Source organism: Falco biarmicus, chromosome 3 (genome assembly GCF_023638135.1).
Source record: "Falco biarmicus isolate bFalBia1 chromosome 3, bFalBia1.pri, whole genome shotgun sequence".
NCBI lineage: Eukaryota > Metazoa > Chordata > Aves > Falconiformes > Falconidae > Falco > Falco biarmicus.
In genome coordinates, this window is record NC_079290.1 from 68,389,595 (window position 1) to 68,406,819 (window position 17,225).

Consider the following 17,225-nt stretch of genomic DNA (forward strand, 5'->3'; position numbering starts at 1 on the left):
CACTGTTAGGAGCAAAGGAAACTCCTCACCAGGTGGTCTTACTTCACTTCTGCACCTTCCTGTTCATAACGCACTCGCCTTATCTGCCTTATCTAAACCACATCTAAATCTACCTAAATCCGTCTAATCTAGCTAAACCACAAATGTAGGAAGGTGATACGGATACTCCCAGTTTTGGCTGGAATAATTCAGTTGTCCAGACAGGCTTTGGCAAGATCTGCCAAATTTCTCCCACATTATATTCGCCCATATTCTATTCCCCTTTATTATCTTCTTTACTTTTACTCATCTTTCTCTCGCATTATTTATGTCCTTGCTGATCACGTTTCACTGGAGGGTGGGAAGTTCGTCACCGCCGCCCCTCCTCACGGGGATGCCCGCGGGCAGCAGGATGCAGCGCCGCTGCCCCACCCCGCCTCGGGGCCCCTGGGCGCCGTAGCGCGGTGTGGCCGCTCGGAGGCGCTGCAGAGCGGCGCCCCCCTCCACCGGCGGCCCCGCCCCGCCTCGCAGCGCACCCCGCCCCGCGGCCGCGCGGCCGCCGCGCTGCCCTTTCCTTGCATGCGGATTGGCCGCCGCGGCGTGCGGCGCGGGGCGGGGCTGGCGCGGGGGTATTTAAAGCTCCGCCGCGGGGGCGCTGGTATCCTGTGACGGGGAAGCGGTGCGGCGCCGGCACAGTGAGTGGCGGGGCGGCAGGGGCCGGGCCCGGGCCCGGGCCCGGCCCCGGCCCCCTCGCGTTGTGGCGGCGCGGCGCGCAGGGCAGCCCCTTGCCTCCCCGCGGCCCCACCGGCGGCTGCCTCCGCGCCGCGGCCTTGCGGGCGGGCGTCGGGTGCGCGGCGTCCCCGCCGGGCCTTGTGCGGTGTCCCGCTGTAGGAAGCGCCTGCTCGGCCTCGCGTCGCGGCCGGGCCGGCTCTCCCGGCGGTGGCAGCCCCCCTGAGGGAAGCTGCCGCTGCCCCCGCGCCTGCTCTCGCTGGCTGTGAGCCTCTTCCCTGTCCTTAGGAGCCCTGCGCCGTGCCCCCCCCCACCTCCGGGGTGTACCTCTGTGGGGGCGCCGCTGAACTTTCCCTTTTGCTGCAAAGTCTCGTACAGCCCCAGATTTGACCTTAAGTCAGCCTCGATCCAGAGAGCAGGGCCTGTGAGGTGGGCGCGGGGCTGTATGCTGCTGCTTGCAGTGGCTTGTGGAAGGTGGCAAGTGCTCTGTGACTGCCACTGACTAACTCGATTAAATGCTCTCATGTGGGGTACTGATCTTGCCTGTGAATAAGGAGGGCAAAATTGTCACAGTGCATTGATAGTCCCTTGGGGTTACCTTATTTCATAAGTGCAGCTGCTACAGTGCTGTGAAAAGGTAGAGCTGTGGAGGTTCTTCCCCGCAGGCTGGAAGAATTCAGTTCTGTGATGTGAGGGACCCACAGGAAATTCTAGCCCTGCTTTTTGAGAGGGGAGGGAAAGTAATGTTCAGCCTTGGGTTGTGCAGTAAAGCAACATTTGTTTTTCCAAGTCTGAAGTCTACTGGGGCAGACTCTTCTGCAGCTCTACAGTGTGACTTGAGTGATTCAAGTTCAGGCCTTGTTTGTTTTGAACAGAATATCAGCCTCCAAGTAGTAAGTTGTATTTTGTGTCTGTGCTGTGAAGCTAGGGTCTTGATGTTGTTGTAAGAACTGGTTATGTGAAGGAGAGGGTCAGATGCACGTGACAGATGCCGGTGTGCTGGCTACCATGAAAAGGCCCAGATGAATCATGCTTGAGCTGTAACTGCATGTGAGGATGGTGGCTTTGTTATGGAAACCAGGCTTCAGTGAGAAGCATTGCTTTAACTTGGTTATGTCTATATAGTCCTTTTGAAGGTGTTCAGTTTTCACCATTCATGACTGTTGAAGAGAATGCTTGAGCTGTCTGGTGGCTTGGTGTTGTTCTAACTGGTGCTTAAAACTCATTATCCAAGCTTAAACTTGCTGGATGCTGTAAATTAAACAGAACCCGTTTCCAGTGAGTGGATGGATTTTTGGTGTGTCGGATATCAGTGATCCATATAAGTACAACCCTCCTTGGAAGACAATGTGTTCTGTGAGTCTTTTGTAGATGTGGGGTGGTAGGATGTGCTTATATCACAGTATGTTGTGTTGGAAAACCTGCAGCTTTAAAGTATTCAACTACGTAGTCAGCTGTTCAAGAAATCCTAAGACAAGTATTTCAGCAACTATCATACTTGTCTTGTGACTTCCATGTAAAAGTGGAAGAAAGACTTAAAAGATCTGCTGTAAAGCTGACTGCACTAAAGACTGAATCACAGTAGTTGGTGCTGCTGAGCGTGCTTATTCAGTGTATTACACAGACACTTTTTTTCTTGCAGTCTAGGCACTTGGATTTCAGTGTATTTGTAAAGATTGTTTTTGTATTTGTAAAGCTCATTATTTTCCTGGCTTAGAGGAGGTGCTGTATCTTTAGTTCTACCTTGAGAACTAAGTTTAAGCTTGTTGGTTTTGTTGGTTGAGTGGACATTGTGTCTCTTCAATGGGACTTTGGACTGCTAAGGAAGACAGAAAACTGAGGAGGGGAGAGTCTTGGATTTTCTCACATGAACTGCAGTTGAAACTACAATAAAACAAGGAAGTGGTAGCACTGAACTAGTCACTGACCACTTTGCTCATGGCCTGCTGGGTCTGCTTTCTGTTTCCATGGCTTCAGTCTGACCTTTGGGAAGACTCAGTGGCAAGTTGGGACTTGAAAGCTGACGAAAACAAAATACAGTTCTTAAGCTGCCTGCTTTTAACCTTGTTTGTAGAGCACAAAGTGTGGTGCTTTCTTGGACCTAGTTACTAGTGTTCAAGCCTATGGCACACTACTAGTTGAACTCTTGAAATCTCCTTGAAGCTGCATTTTACTGGAGTAACACTTTGCCTGTAATTCTGCAGTGAAGTGAAGTATATCTCTGTAGGCAAGCTTGCTCAGTTTAACTCTCCAAGTCATTTTGGGGTGAGAAACAGGAACACCAGTGTTGAGATTGTATGTTTTTGTTTAGCCACTTCACTGTGACTGAGAGGGAGTAGCCTTAGGTTTTATATTGGCACAGCTTGGTGCGTGGCATTAGTAGTTGAAAGGCAAAAGTCTTCTGTGGTTGCTTGATGACTGATGTGCTGCTTAAACCTGTGAAGGCTGAATTATTTTTCTGTGACAGAATCTTCAACACTGTTTGGTCAGAAAATGGCTGCCCTTGAAACCCTTTTTAAATACATTGATGAACACCAGGACCTCTATATTCAGGTAAGTTTCCTTTGAATTTTCTCCTGGAGCACAGATGGCTATGGGATATTAGGAGTTAGGTAGTCAGCTTCAAGCTTGTTGTTACACATATATAATATACTCAATAATGGAGTAATGCCAAGTAACAGGGGGTGGGGTGGGTGGGTGGGCAGCAGGTGTGACTGATTTGGCTCATGCAAGAAAACTGTTTCTTAAGTTGAGGTGTAGTTCTGTTCAAAGACCTAAATCTCTATGGTGGGTTTTAGGAAATGCTCTATTACTGTATGGTGCAAGCAGTGACTTATTTAGAGGTTCAAGAAATCTGACACAGATTCCTGAATGCCAGACTAGGTTTATACTGTCTCTCCCCTTTTGAGATGGGAGAAGAAAGATATAAGCAAGGCTGGAATAAACAGTTTCATACACGAAAGCTTTATGTTGGGGTACAGAAGGAGGGGTTATCTTCTGTACTTCGCTATTTAACCTGCTATTTAATTGCACATTGTATTGCAATCCCCTTGACCTGTGAAGGAGTCAGTGGTACAGCACCATAAACTCTTAGGCAAGAACTATGCCTGGTGTTCAGGTTGACTTCTGCCAGTTGCTTTCACTGATCTCACACTGATGGGGGGAAAAGCTAATGTGGCCTTTCTGAGAAGCCTGAAAGACATTAGCTTGTTCTGGATACTTAAAGAACAGCAAGCAGAAAGGCACAATATGTACAAGTTGCCATACTTGTAAGTTTACCCTTATGTATCTGTAGACTTTGTGCTATACTGCAGGGGCAGTTGTAGGAAGGTAAAGATTTAGAGAGCTTTTGAGTGTCATACTAACAAAGTACTCCTTTGAGCAGAGGACAGAGCTGATTTGCAAGTTTAAGCTCTACCAAAACAGTCTTAGTTGAATTGCAAGGTGTTGTATTTGTGTAGTGCCTCCCATGCCATAATTCATGTGTAGCAAAATGTTTAGCTTTTCTCTTTCTGCAGCGGCTGGCTCAATGGGTGGCAATCCAGAGTGTGTCAGCATGGCCGGAGAAGAGGGCTGAAGTCAGACGCATGATGGAGGTTGCTGCAAAGGATATCGAGCGACTGGGAGGCACAACCCAGCTTATGGATATTGGGAAACAAAAGGTATGTGAGCATCTCCATGTTAGCTTAGTAGAAAAAATCTCTGTAGAAGACAAGGTGTTCTGCACTAGGAGGTGCTGGCTGCTTAGGATCTCAGTCAGAAAGGCACTTAAAATTCATAAAGTATCATTTAAAATGCTGTTTATTAGAGCTACCACTATAAAGAAAGAGGATAGTATAGATAATCTTACGGCCCTTCAGATACTGGGAACTCCAAGCTGTGCAACATCTAGCAGGCATCAATCAGCAGGCAGCATGCTGTGCAGATCCCATTTATGGAAATACTGTTCCATTACATTAAAGCTGTTTGATTCCACTGCCATACAAGAGGGAAATTCACATGAGAACTTCTTGGTGCACTTTTAGATAAAGACAAGGACATGCAGGTGGCATTATCACCAGTGCCAAGCGGGAACTCTGCAAGCTACAGCAAACTGGTTAAGCTTATCCTGCAGCTCAAGGATATGCACAGCACAATACAGGCAGGAAGGTGAAGCTGTGTGTGCAGCATAACACAGCACAGGCTTGGGTGTACTCAGGCTGTGTGGATCACTAATTCCTTGATGTCTGATGGTCTTGTCAGGATCACCACGCAAGAGTGTTGTGGGTAGTGGCCTAGAAAGGCAGTAACCTGTTGGGGTGTGGGATGTCTTTCCTGCTACACAGTCAAAGCTTCCTGTTGAAAACTTTATAATAAACCTTGGGATCCAGATCAGTTAAATGTGGTGTATTACATTTTGGGCTATGTATTAAATACTTAACTGAACCTGAACAGAGCACCTGAAAACAAAAATGTTAGCCATTTTTAACAGCAGTCTGGTGTTGTGTCATAGACCCATAGGCTGTAAAGATACTGACTAAAGTTTCAAGAAGTTTTCCAGAAGACTTTTAGGCTCTTCCAGAAGGCTACATTTGTCACAAAATTGCACTGCTCCCTTACAGATATAGAAGGATCCTTAATAAGATCACTTCCCTCCTTATTTTTAGGTATCTGCACTGTTTCTTCACCTGGGAAATGTGTTTATGCTTATGATGATGATAATTTCATCCTAGGAAACCATCAATCACATATGAACCTCCTTTGAAGTGGTCACTACATGTCAAAGATAAGCCCAATACCAAAATTTATAGAGTAGGATTTAGTGCCATTCAAAACCCTGCTGCATTGGACTGCTTGCTAGTTTTAGAAAGTTGTCACTGTAATTGGTGCTAATGACTGCTAGGTGAAATATATGTATCAGAATCATCTGAGCAGGTTTTGATTTTAGCAACTAGGATATGCTTGCTTGTAGCACTACATGTCCCAGCAGGGGAGCAGCTAACTTCATGTGTCCTCCTGGGAGGGAATCTGTAGAGTAATTCTAGCTCTGCTACTACCTACGGCCTAAAATCCTATCAAATTAGTTAGTTCAGAGACAAACTTGTTTCTTTCATCAGTGTAACTTTTTAGGGTCAAGAACTGATTTTACAGAATTTTGCAAGTAACATTTCTATTCAGAAAACTCTTGTAGCTGGATTAAAGTTAACTTTAGTATGTTATATTGAGTACAGGGAAAACTAGCCAGTTTATGTATATTGTTAATGCTATATCAATGAAGGACAATGTAAAGCAAGTGGTGAACTTGTCTGATCTAACTTTGTTTGCTGCACAGCAGTTTGTACTGATTATTCAAGTGTAAATTCTTGTAATAATACTTTAATCACAGCTGCAGCTGGCCAAGGACCATGTAACCTGCTGATAAAAAAAATAATCAGAGCTTGGAGTCCATATGAGCAAAAAGTCAAAGCTGATCTTGATCTGCTGAACAGTGTCTAGGAGTAGGTGTTCACTGGAAGGGAAATTAATAACGTGATAATTGCTTATGGGGTGTTTCAAAGGACAAAGCCAAGTTCCACTCTTGAACTAAGTTCATCAGCACTACCCTGCCCTTAAGTTAAGGGGTCAGTGTAACAGCTGTATTTCTCTGTTCCAGTCTACACTTGCGTGTGGGCATGTGTTAGTCAGTGACACTGCTGTCAGGAAATTTTTGTCTAGGATGCTGTACTGGACAGGATGAAAGTGCAGTGACAAGCAATACAGAATGTGGTATTGAATGGAGTTTATTACTTATGCTTAGTTCAGCATTAGATGTGGCATTTTGGCATGCAGACAGCTTGCTCTGCTAAAATCTGATGCAGAATTATTAGCTTAAAGCTAGCAGTTCTGAGTGGCTTGGAACATTTTTACTATTACTGGGACTTATTAGGAAACTTACCGGCATGGTGCCATCATGCCTTCATTGGCACACCACTGGCAATCAGTTTAAGTAACTTCGTTTTGTTTAGCTGTCCATGCCCCTAATCTCACAACCTCTGTAATGTTAAATTAATTGGTCTGATAAAAATATGCCACTGATGTTCCACACTTGAATAAAGCTTCTTGCCTTCTATTTCTAGCTGCCTGATGGATCAGTTATTCCTCTACCACCAATTGTTCTGGGAACACTTGGCTCAGATCCATGCAAAAAGACCGTGTGTGTATATGGTCACCTGGATGTTCAGCCAGCAGCACTAGAAGATGGCTGGGATAGTGAGCCCTTCACACTGGTAGAAAGAGAAGGTAAGAGCAGCAGACTTCAAACTGATGAACACTTCTTTAACAAGTAGGGTGTTTCTCAGCTTTCTAAAGTTGTACCCTTGTTTGAAGGAGTGAGACAAGACATGGGTGTGTATTAAATACTGTTGAGATAAAATAGGCAGAAGGGGGCATGGCACGTGCAGAGTTGCAAAATCTCAGCTGCTGTTGGCTTGTTTCCTGTTCTGATCATCTAGGCTGTGCTTGCATGTTCTTTCTTGTAGCTACAGCAAAGTCTTAACTGTTGCCTTCCATGATAACAGTTTGTTGTCAGAAAGCTTTTTAGAACTAGTTTCTTGGGCTGTTCACAACTTGCAGCCTGCAAGGTCATGTCAGACTGCAGGGATTCTGAACCACTACAGGGGACAAACACTGAAAACAGCTGGTTTATGCCTGGAGAAAGGAGTTGTACAGCAGCCTCCCTGGGTTGCCTTTTCTTTGCATACTGTGCTGTGATGAGTACTGCAGAAGCTGGGTTACAGAGCGCAGACAAGTGTCCTCCCATAAGTGGGGGTGAAGAAATCCTGCAGGAACTCCGGTTGAAGCAACATTGCCAGTAGCCAAGAGGAGACTAAAAACCTTTTCTGTTTAAAGCTGGTGCTAACAACCTCTTCCTTGTTTCATTTGCACAGTGTTGTGACAAAGGTCACATGAGTAGAAGGACACTAACCATTGCTGTTGCATAATCATTAATGATTACCAAGAAAAGCATCCGTGGTAACTAGTATTTCTACTTGGGCACTTGGTCATAGGCAGCAGAGTCCAAGTTACTAAATCAGATTATCTTGTCTGATAGCAAGAACTAGACTTGCTGTTGCTTGTCTCTGTGCCCCTGGCAGTGTAAGAAGTGTATTTACCAGTGGCTCCTTACCATGCAAGCTGTCTGGCCTGTTCTATCGCTGTGCTAACACGTAGCCTTTAGGGGTTGTAGCCACAGCTCTGAGTTGCAACAGTATCTGCCCCTACTGTGATCCAACATGCTACAGTTCCTGGGAGTTCCCTACAGCCTGTAAAACTTGTCTTAGATATCTAAAGCCCTTTCTGGGGAGATTCACTTTTATCTGGAGAATCCAGAGAAGTGGTTGGTCACTAGCTAATGAATTCTTACTCTTCAAGCCAAGAATAATTGAACTGAAGCTAATACTGGATAGGTTTCTGTTAAAAGGAGGTAGCTTGTTTCTGTACCCTTACTGTTGTGCTTGTAGGAAATGGCATTACTGTGGAGGGTATGGGAACCATATAGCCCAAGGCAGTTACATATGTTTAGGTTCTATTGGGGAGCAGCTGGGGGAATAGGTTGGGTAGTCTTGTAAATGGGAAAACCATTGTAGTCCTCTAACTGTCCCATTTGCGTGGGTATATGAGGTGGGAAGTAACACTGCTACTTCAGAAGAATCAGCAATGAAAGTTAATATAAGCAGGACTAAAAAGCTTATCCAAAAAGATGTTCTCTCCTGCAGACAAGAGATGGTTGAAGCTTCATCCTAGTCTTTCTCCACACTGGTTAATTTTTTTCTTGTTTCTACAGGAAAACTCTATGGGCGGGGATCAACAGATGACAAAGGTCCTGTGCTTGCCTGGCTGAATGCCTTGGAGGCTTATCAACAAACTAACCAGGTATGTGCCCAAAATGTGTCCTGCTTTTCTATGTACAGCTGAGTCTAACAATAAATGTTATCCAAGCCACAGACACCTGAGGTGAGCCTGCTTATTCAGCTCATCAGGTAAGTGATGCAATAGTCCTGTAAATTTCCTGGTGTTCCCATAGGGTTGAGCTGACTTGCTGACAAGTTAGTCTTGCAGATAGTTGGATTGCACTTCAAATGGTTCTGCCTTAACAAAATGTGTAGGAAGGAAAATACATATGCAGGCATCTGGAGCAGAAGGAATAATCAAATGTTACCCCTTCAAGTAAGAGTGTTAAATTAGCTTGGCCTTTAAAAAAAGCTTAATGTCTCTGCCACTGAGCTCTAAGAGGAGATTAAGTTTGTAACACTAAACTAGGAGCTTTGCTGTTTCTGTTCAAGAAAATGTGCAATCAGAAACGGCTCAAGGTGTCTGCTTTATCTTAGAAGATGAGTTGCTATTGTGAGAAGAATTACCAATTATCAACTAAGCATAGTGTGGTAGCCTCGGTAGACAGGGTGGCTCTTGACTCCTACTGTGCCATGCAATTTCTGTGCTTAATATTAGTTTTGCTAGCCCTGTGACTTACCTTTTGGCAGCAGATTTCTGCTGTGTTCCCACAGTTAAGGGGATTGGGAAGAAGTTCTAGAGCTTAGGTAAAACTTACTTGAAGAGTTTGAATTCCATTAAATGAAGGGTGGTGTAAATGCCCTCAACATCAGTGCAGTCTAAACTTTGTAATACTTAGTGTATAATTAACAAGTTCTGCTGTAACAAAACCAATTTACACATGTCCACTTTTATGCTTTGTATGTAACAGATGAAATTTACTGACTGCTAAAGGAGTCCAATGTTTTCACATACTTAATCTGTTCATGTTTTTCAAAGGGGTTTCCAGTAAACATTAAGTTTTGCCTAGAGGGTATGGAAGAATCAGGATCTGAAGGCCTTGATGAACTGATTTTTGCTCAGCGAGATTCTTTCTTCAAAGATGTAGATTATGTTTGCATTTCTGACAACTACTGGCTAGGCAAGAAGAAGCCTTGTATCACCTATGGCTTGAGGGGTATCTGCTACTACTTCATAGAGGTAAGTGCTGAAATACAATGCAAACCCAGTACTATTAAACTGAATTTTCTGCAGAAGAGTAGTGGCTCTAATGTCTTCATGCCAAAAACTTTTCTTTGGAAAAGGTGAAACTAAGTAGAATGGTTTCTACTAATTGTCTAAATATCTTCCTTTTACTATCCTGTATGATAATAGGGTGGGAGGGATAGCCTTCAGGTGTATGAAGTGAGATGAGACAGCACCTTCACTGGAGGATTATCAAATTGTATAGGTATCTTTATCCAGATACTTTCTTGAGTGCAGGAAGACATGTCACCACTGAAGTCCCCAAGCTTGGGACAGTCAGTACTAAAGGGCTTGTACTCCACAGAGCAATAAGAAGCATATCAGCTTTAATGTTCTACAACTGAGTGGTCTGGTTTCAAAACCAGATACATTCTCGAAATATATGCAGCAGGAAGCTAAGGTAAATGTCTGTTCTGTGCATTTGACGGTATCTCATGCTAAAATTAACCTGAACCTTGATTCGCTTCAAACCAGGTGGAATGCAGTGACAAAGACCTTCACTCTGGAGTTTATGGTGGTTCAGTACATGAGGCCATGACAGACCTTATTACTCTAATGGGTAAGAAAAAGCATGTTTCACTGAATGCATCTAAAATGGGAGTAAGAGCCATTAAAGCATGAATGAGTTTGCTGTGAAGGAGGTTTCTAATGACTGTTTACACTAGCAAAGCAATGACCAATGAAATGGTGCTTGTCAGGTATGCAAGGCTGATGCCTTACACAATGAAATTTGATGCTCTTGCCAAGAAGCTGTCTAATTTAACTTCCCTTAAAATCTTGCTGCAAACCTGTGTAACTAAAGCAGCACTTCTCTGCAGACACTTCTGTGGATGCCATATTGAACTCTATGCTTTCAAACAGCCAGCCAAACATATAGCAGTAGAATTCAACACAGTTGGTTATCCAAAATGTGCACTTCCTTGCAAATTTCCTAAGTGCCTTTCATGTCTAGTGGTACAGGCTCTGGGAAGTAAAGGTCAGAATTTCATTTCATAAGTTTACAAAGTTTTCGGATGAAGACTTGTATTTCCCATGGAAAATGTTCCCAGCAATGAAGTCTTGTTTCTTCTGTGTGAATCCTGATAGAAGGTGCTTCTTGTTTACAGGTTCTCTTACAGACAAGAAAGGGAAAATCCTTATCCCAGGCATTAATGAAGCAGTGGCACCTGTTACTGATGAGGAGCTGGCACTATATGAGAAGATTGATTTTGACCTTGAAGAGTATGCAAAAGATGTAGGAGCAACAAAACTATTGCATGATACAAAGGTAAACTGTACTTCTCCCTCTCTGCCCTGGTTAGCTGTTAGTTGTTTGTCTTCTAATATAGATAACAAAGCTTCTGTGGATACTTGTTTACCAAGTATATGCAGTAGTTTAAAATTCAGCTGATGTCCTTAAAATGGTGTGATTGCCTTAAAGATAATTTCACCTGCTGCACAGATGCCCACATACTTAAAAGTGGCTGTTCCTCTGTGAAGTGTTAGGTGCTTGGAAATTTAGTCTAGGTTATGTTTAAGGTAAGCAGTCTAGATAACTTTAAACTTGTTCCTTAGCCTGTGTATCAGTAGCATTTCAAACTTGTACCGGGCTTTTGTCTAGTGCTGTTCTCCTAATTCTAGATTAATAACTTGTAGCACTTTTCTAGAGGTCAGATACCACATCTACAGAAAGCATCTGATTTCCTACATCTGTAGGAAGTTCAGTGGGTTATTGGAAGTAAAGCAGTTGCTCAGAGATGACTTCTCATTAGGTGAGAAAACAGCTTGAGATCTAGCTGTGATGGACTTAAGGTTGATGTACTGAACATCTTCCTATACTTGGCAAACAAGGACTGTTTTGTAGCCATGAACTAGGCAGCTGTCCAGATCTTTGAACAGGCTCATGCTCAATAAACGCATGTCTGAACTTTTCAAATCTTCATCCTGGGAGCTCTCCAAATGAATGCTTTTAACAGCATCGAATCTTGTAAGGTATGGGTGTTGCATACTAATTCTAAAGCATCAAACCCTAGATGTAAATACATCTATCATAAAAAGCAGAAACAAGTGTTGTAAAAGAAAAGTTTTACATGTGCAGGTCTGTCTTCTGTCCTAGCACTGTCAGAGGAGACTTCAGACTCAACTCAAATAGGTACAAGTAACAATTTCATATGCTTCATGTTCTCTTTACATGCTCACGTTTGTATCAACAGGGAGCATGCAGACTTCCTTGTTTAGTCTTGTTTTATAAAGTAATGTATTAAATGGTTTTTATTTAAGGAGGAGCTGGCAAGATGCTCTTCATGTATGATACTCTAAATCTGTTCATCCTTAGCTAGATTGAAATCTTAACAAGGGGGGTTTAACTTAGCTGCATGCATGCAGTAGGGGTCTTGGGGCTAAGGAGAGAGAGCAGAGAAGGCTGTAATCTCCAGGTGAGAAACCATGTGCTTCAGAGATTCAAACTGTGACAGTTAAATTTGCTTTGAGAGCAGATTAGAAGCAGGTTGTACCTGGAACAAAATTAACTGTTCTCATAAAGGCCACAAAATTAAGTCTCCTGAACTTCTGCAGTGAAGTTCAGGTTTAAGATATGTAGCTGTCTATACAGGCCCCAAGTAAGTTGAACTCTGTATCCAGTGTACTGGGCAGCTGTGTCCAAGTTAAGGAGGAGGAAATGCAGAAGTGCATCTGAAAGAAGGCAATAGTGCTCACTTTAATCAACCTGGAGTTCAGGCAGTTTAATACAACTGATGGTATCAATAGGAGCACACTGTATGTCTCATTCTGCACAGTGGTGAGGCTTTTAGAAAACCTGTGAACTTCATAAGCATGTGACTCGGTGATGAAGCCACCTGTCTGGCTTGAGGCAGTGGGGACTAGAACTTCCAATACGGTGCCTACACTCTGTGCTTGAGCACCTTGTAAAGGGTGTTTGTGTCCTTGTCAGAAGGAGACTGGTCATGTCCTGTAAGTTCCGTAGAACTAGGAGAAAGCAAAAATAGACATGAATCTTTTAAGGTGCTGAAAACCCAGCTGTTGTATCAAAATGTGTGCTTAATGGGAGTAACAGCTTCACTATATAATTGAGTGGTCTTGAATGAGCTGCATTTCTCCATGGGAGAGAGCACTGTTTCTTGCAAAGTCTTTTAGATCAAAAACTGTTACTTTGGGGAACTATGTCAAACTTAATGTAACCTTACATCTTCCTCTCTGCTTCTGCAGAGAGATATCCTTATGCATAGGTGGAGATACCCTTCCTTGTCTCTGCATGGAATTGAAGGAGCCTTCTCAGCTTCTGGAGCAAAGACTGTGATTCCTAAGAAAGTGACTGGCAAGTTCTCAATCAGGCTTGTGCCAAACATGACTCCTGAAGAAGTCACAAAGCATGTATGTTGAGATGGATTGATGGTATCAAAACAAGTGTCTCTAAATTTCTCCTGTTCCCCATGCTTGGGGGAAAAGTATTTCTGGTTTCTAAAGCAGTTCTGTTAATTTACTTTGCTACCATCTTCCTGGTTCCACAGCTCAACTCGCATAAGGGAGGGAATCATTATATATGGTCCTACACTGGACCGTTGTGGCCTGGCTATGTAATTTCTCTCAACTAACTCAAAGGGCTCAGGAGTAAATGCTAATTTAATTGCAGGGCACTTGGATTGCCAGAAGTGCATATTCAAAAGTGTAAGTTTGATATATTGACTGTTCTACAGTATACTGTTAACTTGCCTAAAGGAGAGATTCTGACTTCGGGGCAAAGATACATAGGAATATTAAGAAATAATAGCAACAGAGAAGTATTGCTGCACAGTAGTAGTGACCTGCAAGTCCCTAAGATGCTTTTAGTACAGTCTTTACCAGTGTTCATACAAATGCTAACAGCAGATAAAATTCTTCAATCTTTCCTATAGGTTGAAGACTATGTGAGCAAAAAGTTTGCAGAACTGCAAAGCCCCAACAAATTCAGAGTATACTTAGGCCATGGTGGACGACCCTGGGTGTCAGACTTCAACCATCCCCACTACATGGCTGGTAGGAGGGCCATGCAGACAGGTCAGTGGGTTTTTCACTTGGCGTTGGGAGGACTAAAAATTTTTTGTTCAGCACCTCAAGAAATACTGAGGTCATCTCTGCAAAATGTTTAGTGTTCTGCACTTACCTAATAAGCTTGGCTCGCTAAGTAATGAAGCATGTCATGCGTGGTACTTAAACTAAAGTCTGAGGTATAGGAAGGAAACAAACTTGGTATCAAGCTCATTCCTATTATACTGGAACAAGTCCATTGGTATGGTGTTGCTTTGGCATAAGGATGAGACTGTCAGGTCAGATGACTTAGCCAAAGCCCTCAAAGCTTAGTCATCCTAGCATCCCTCTAACTGGTTATGCTAGGGTGACTAGATTGCATAGGGTAGCTAGGGGAAAATCTGGCTTGGGTTGGAGTACAGACAGGCTTTCAGCTGGAGTGTTATTTGTGTAACTGCTGGAACCAAACTCTGAAAGGGACGAAACTCCAGCACTACATCGAGGGGAAGGAAGCTCCACAGTTCTGCAGCCTCTGCAGTCTGGCTGATTAAACCAGCAAGATTTGGTGGGCACTGGTACAGGTGTGATTGATACTTCATGGCTTAAGTAAGGATTTGTTGGAAAAACAAATACAACTCTAAACTGACTTAGAGTATCGCTTTTCTAGTTTTTGGAGTTGAACCAGACCTGACAAGGGAGGGAGGAAGCATTCCTGTTACCCTGACTTTTCAAGAAGCAACAGGCAAGAATGTCATGCTGCTTCCTGTTGGAGCTGCAGATGATGGTGCCCACTCTCAAAATGAGAAGCTAAACAGGTAAGAAGTTATCTCTGCACCAGGCTGAGTTTTTGGACATTGGCACGTATTATGAGAAGGACCAAGAACTGAGCTCTTGCTTTTCTTTAATTCTCTGGAAGGCAATGTGCCATTTCTCCCTAGCAGGCATGACTGGTTGGGCAACTAGTCTGTAGCTGAATCTTGCTCCCATTACTGCTTCTGGTTTTATATACTTGAAACCAAAAGCAGTGTTTATACTTCGGTCTCCAAGCTTGGCTGTGCCCTACCCCGGGGTCCTCAAACTATGATCTGCAGGCCGAATACGGACCCCCAGGGTCCCCAGTTCTTCCCCTGGTATTTACAGACACGCACACCCACCCCGTTGGGGGGGGGGGGGGGAACCAAGCAGCCGCAGATGACTGCCTGCCACTTCATCCGCGCGCCGGCCCCCTGTTTAAAAAGTTTGAGGACCCCTGCCCTACCCCAAGGGTGGCATTTCTCTTGCTGGGGGAGATCTAGGGAGGTTGGGAGTAGTGACTGCTGCCTGCAACAGTAACGCCTGTCGTGTCTGTGCATAGGACTGATATTGCAAAAAGAAAACCTGCTAGAAATACAGCTCAAAGACAGACAATGCTAATGAAAGTTCTGTTCTTTCCAGGTACAACTACATCCAGGGGGTGAAGATGCTTGGTGCGTACCTCTATGAAGTTTCCCAGCTGAAGGACTAAGTTAGACACTTTGCCTTCTGGTTTTTATAAGACAATTCAGACTTCTGATCCATAAAATGTCATCAGTTACCAAATCTTACATGGCTTCTCTCTTCCATCAACACTCCACTGCTTTGATGGGGGAGAGGGAAGCATGCGGTTCCACTTAAAAGAACATTGTGTGCCAAAATTTCTTTAAATGCTTACTTCAAGTGACAGACTATTCTTATCTGGTCAGCAGTCCTGAACTGCATCTTTGTCCCCTCTGTATCACTTCAAAGTTGTGGTTTGCTGTATGATTAGTTTCCTGTAAAACAAGAGGAATTGTTTGCTCACCTGTTTAAGCAACCACATCAGTTGCAGGACTGGCAGCCAAGTTAAGGTACTTGTTCCTGCGTATGTCCTGGAAGTAGTCAGTGACAGACTACGGGGTTATACTGGAATGTGTTCAAACTGTAGTGAGGCATCTGTCTTACTGAGTGATTTGGAAAATACTTTGTCTCACAGTTTATACCTGCCTGCAGGTTTCAATTCACAGTGAATGAGGTTATAACAGAATTCACTGTGGTAATGACTACTGGCCATCTTTTTGTAAAGCTACCTTTGTACTCTCTGAAAAGGACAATAAATCATGCATTAGAGCTTGGCTCTTGGTCTCTAAGGACTAAATGATTACTTCGGAGGGAAAGCAACTTTGGGTAATGTGGGAGGAGCTCTTCTGAGGCAGATGAACAATGTGGCTACACTCGCATGACTACCACATTTTTATTCTGTAGGCTCTGGCTCTGTAACAGCTTGACTTGAAGCAGATGCTGCTAAATCCTGCTCTTCTGAAAGAAAAGCTCAGAAAATTTTCCATTTTGGCTCTGTAAGCCAGGTCATCACACTAGCACAAATATTGTAGGGGTGTGGGTGGGATTTGTAGGCATAAGTGAGTAGAGAAGAGCATCATTCATGGCAACTACTGACATCAACTTCAAGGTGTCTTTTGGAGACAAACTCCTGACACTTCTGGTATGTAAAAAAAAAAAAAAGCAACCCTATTGAATGTGTGCTAATCTGAACTGGATTTGGCTCACTGTTCCTGAATTACCTGACCAGCACTAACAGGCTGAGCTAGGTCAGTATTTCAAGTGACAATGGTTTGCCCTGAGAGCAGCATGGTGCAGTCCTGTGCCCTGACAAGTGAGCAGCATGTGATGCTTCTTCCCTTGGTGGGGCAGAAGGCAGGGATGTCTTCTTGCTGTGAAGCTTCTAAAGCCTCTCTGCCTTCTAGTTCTGCTTGGTTTGTCATGGAAGTTGATGGCTACAGATAATCTGGTACCATTAAAATTTGCATGTGTAGCTGGGCTACACTGAGACATCATGTCCCTGTGTCAGGACTTGATAGCACCAAGCATCTCTGCAAACACTGGGTAGTACTTTGCTGTGTTCTCACCTTTCAGTGACAGTGGAACTACTCTGCTATTCAATGTATGTAGGACAAGATTGGCTTGCCTGAGTATTTGAAAGTCATCCATATACTGACATGATTAGTTATACAGGGTAACTAGTCCTAGCAGTCAGTGTGTTTAAAGCAGCTTTCTTAGTTACTGAATTGATACCTCAAACTTCTCTAATTGGGGTAACTTTGCACAAAAACAGTTTCCTGGCTGCTGGTGAGTTTATATTACTTATTTTTCACCTACCCATTTGAAAAGTGTCAAAACTTAAAATCCAGTTCCTGGGCTGAGGTAATATTTTCTCACAATGCAAAGAAAAAGCTTATTTGGGCAGGAGAAAAGCTGATAATGTCACGAACTATGCTCAGAAAGTATATTTCTGTAGCCCTGTTTCATTTGGAACTAATTTATTGAGAATCAGCTAATTGGCTCAAGTTCTGCACTGAAGACATGACATAAGATCCCATACTTCTGAAGTACAGCATGACAGTTGTGAGTGATGCCCAAAACACAAGGATGTTAAGGGGTTTATAGAAGAGGCTGGGAAGCAGATCCTG

General features: G+C 43.6%; 1 protein-coding gene across 1 annotated transcript; it reads left to right on the plus strand.

Annotated features, from left to right (window-relative positions):
• Window positions 1-655: 655 nt before the first annotated feature.
• On the plus strand, window positions 656-15,872 carry CNDP2 (carnosine dipeptidase 2). Its single transcript, XM_056332367.1, has 12 exons — window positions 656-674; window positions 3,176-3,261; window positions 4,227-4,370; window positions 6,804-6,966; window positions 8,510-8,598; window positions 9,496-9,696; window positions 10,216-10,300; window positions 10,848-11,008; window positions 12,946-13,110; window positions 13,632-13,773; window positions 14,411-14,558; window positions 15,178-15,872. The coding sequence occupies exons 2-12, from the start codon at window positions 3,202-3,204 to the stop codon at window positions 15,245-15,247; spliced, it is 1,428 nt and encodes a 475-aa protein (XP_056188342.1). The 5' UTR covers window positions 656-674; window positions 3,176-3,201; the 3' UTR covers window positions 15,248-15,872.
• The last annotated feature ends 1,353 nt before the right edge of the window (window positions 15,873-17,225 follow it).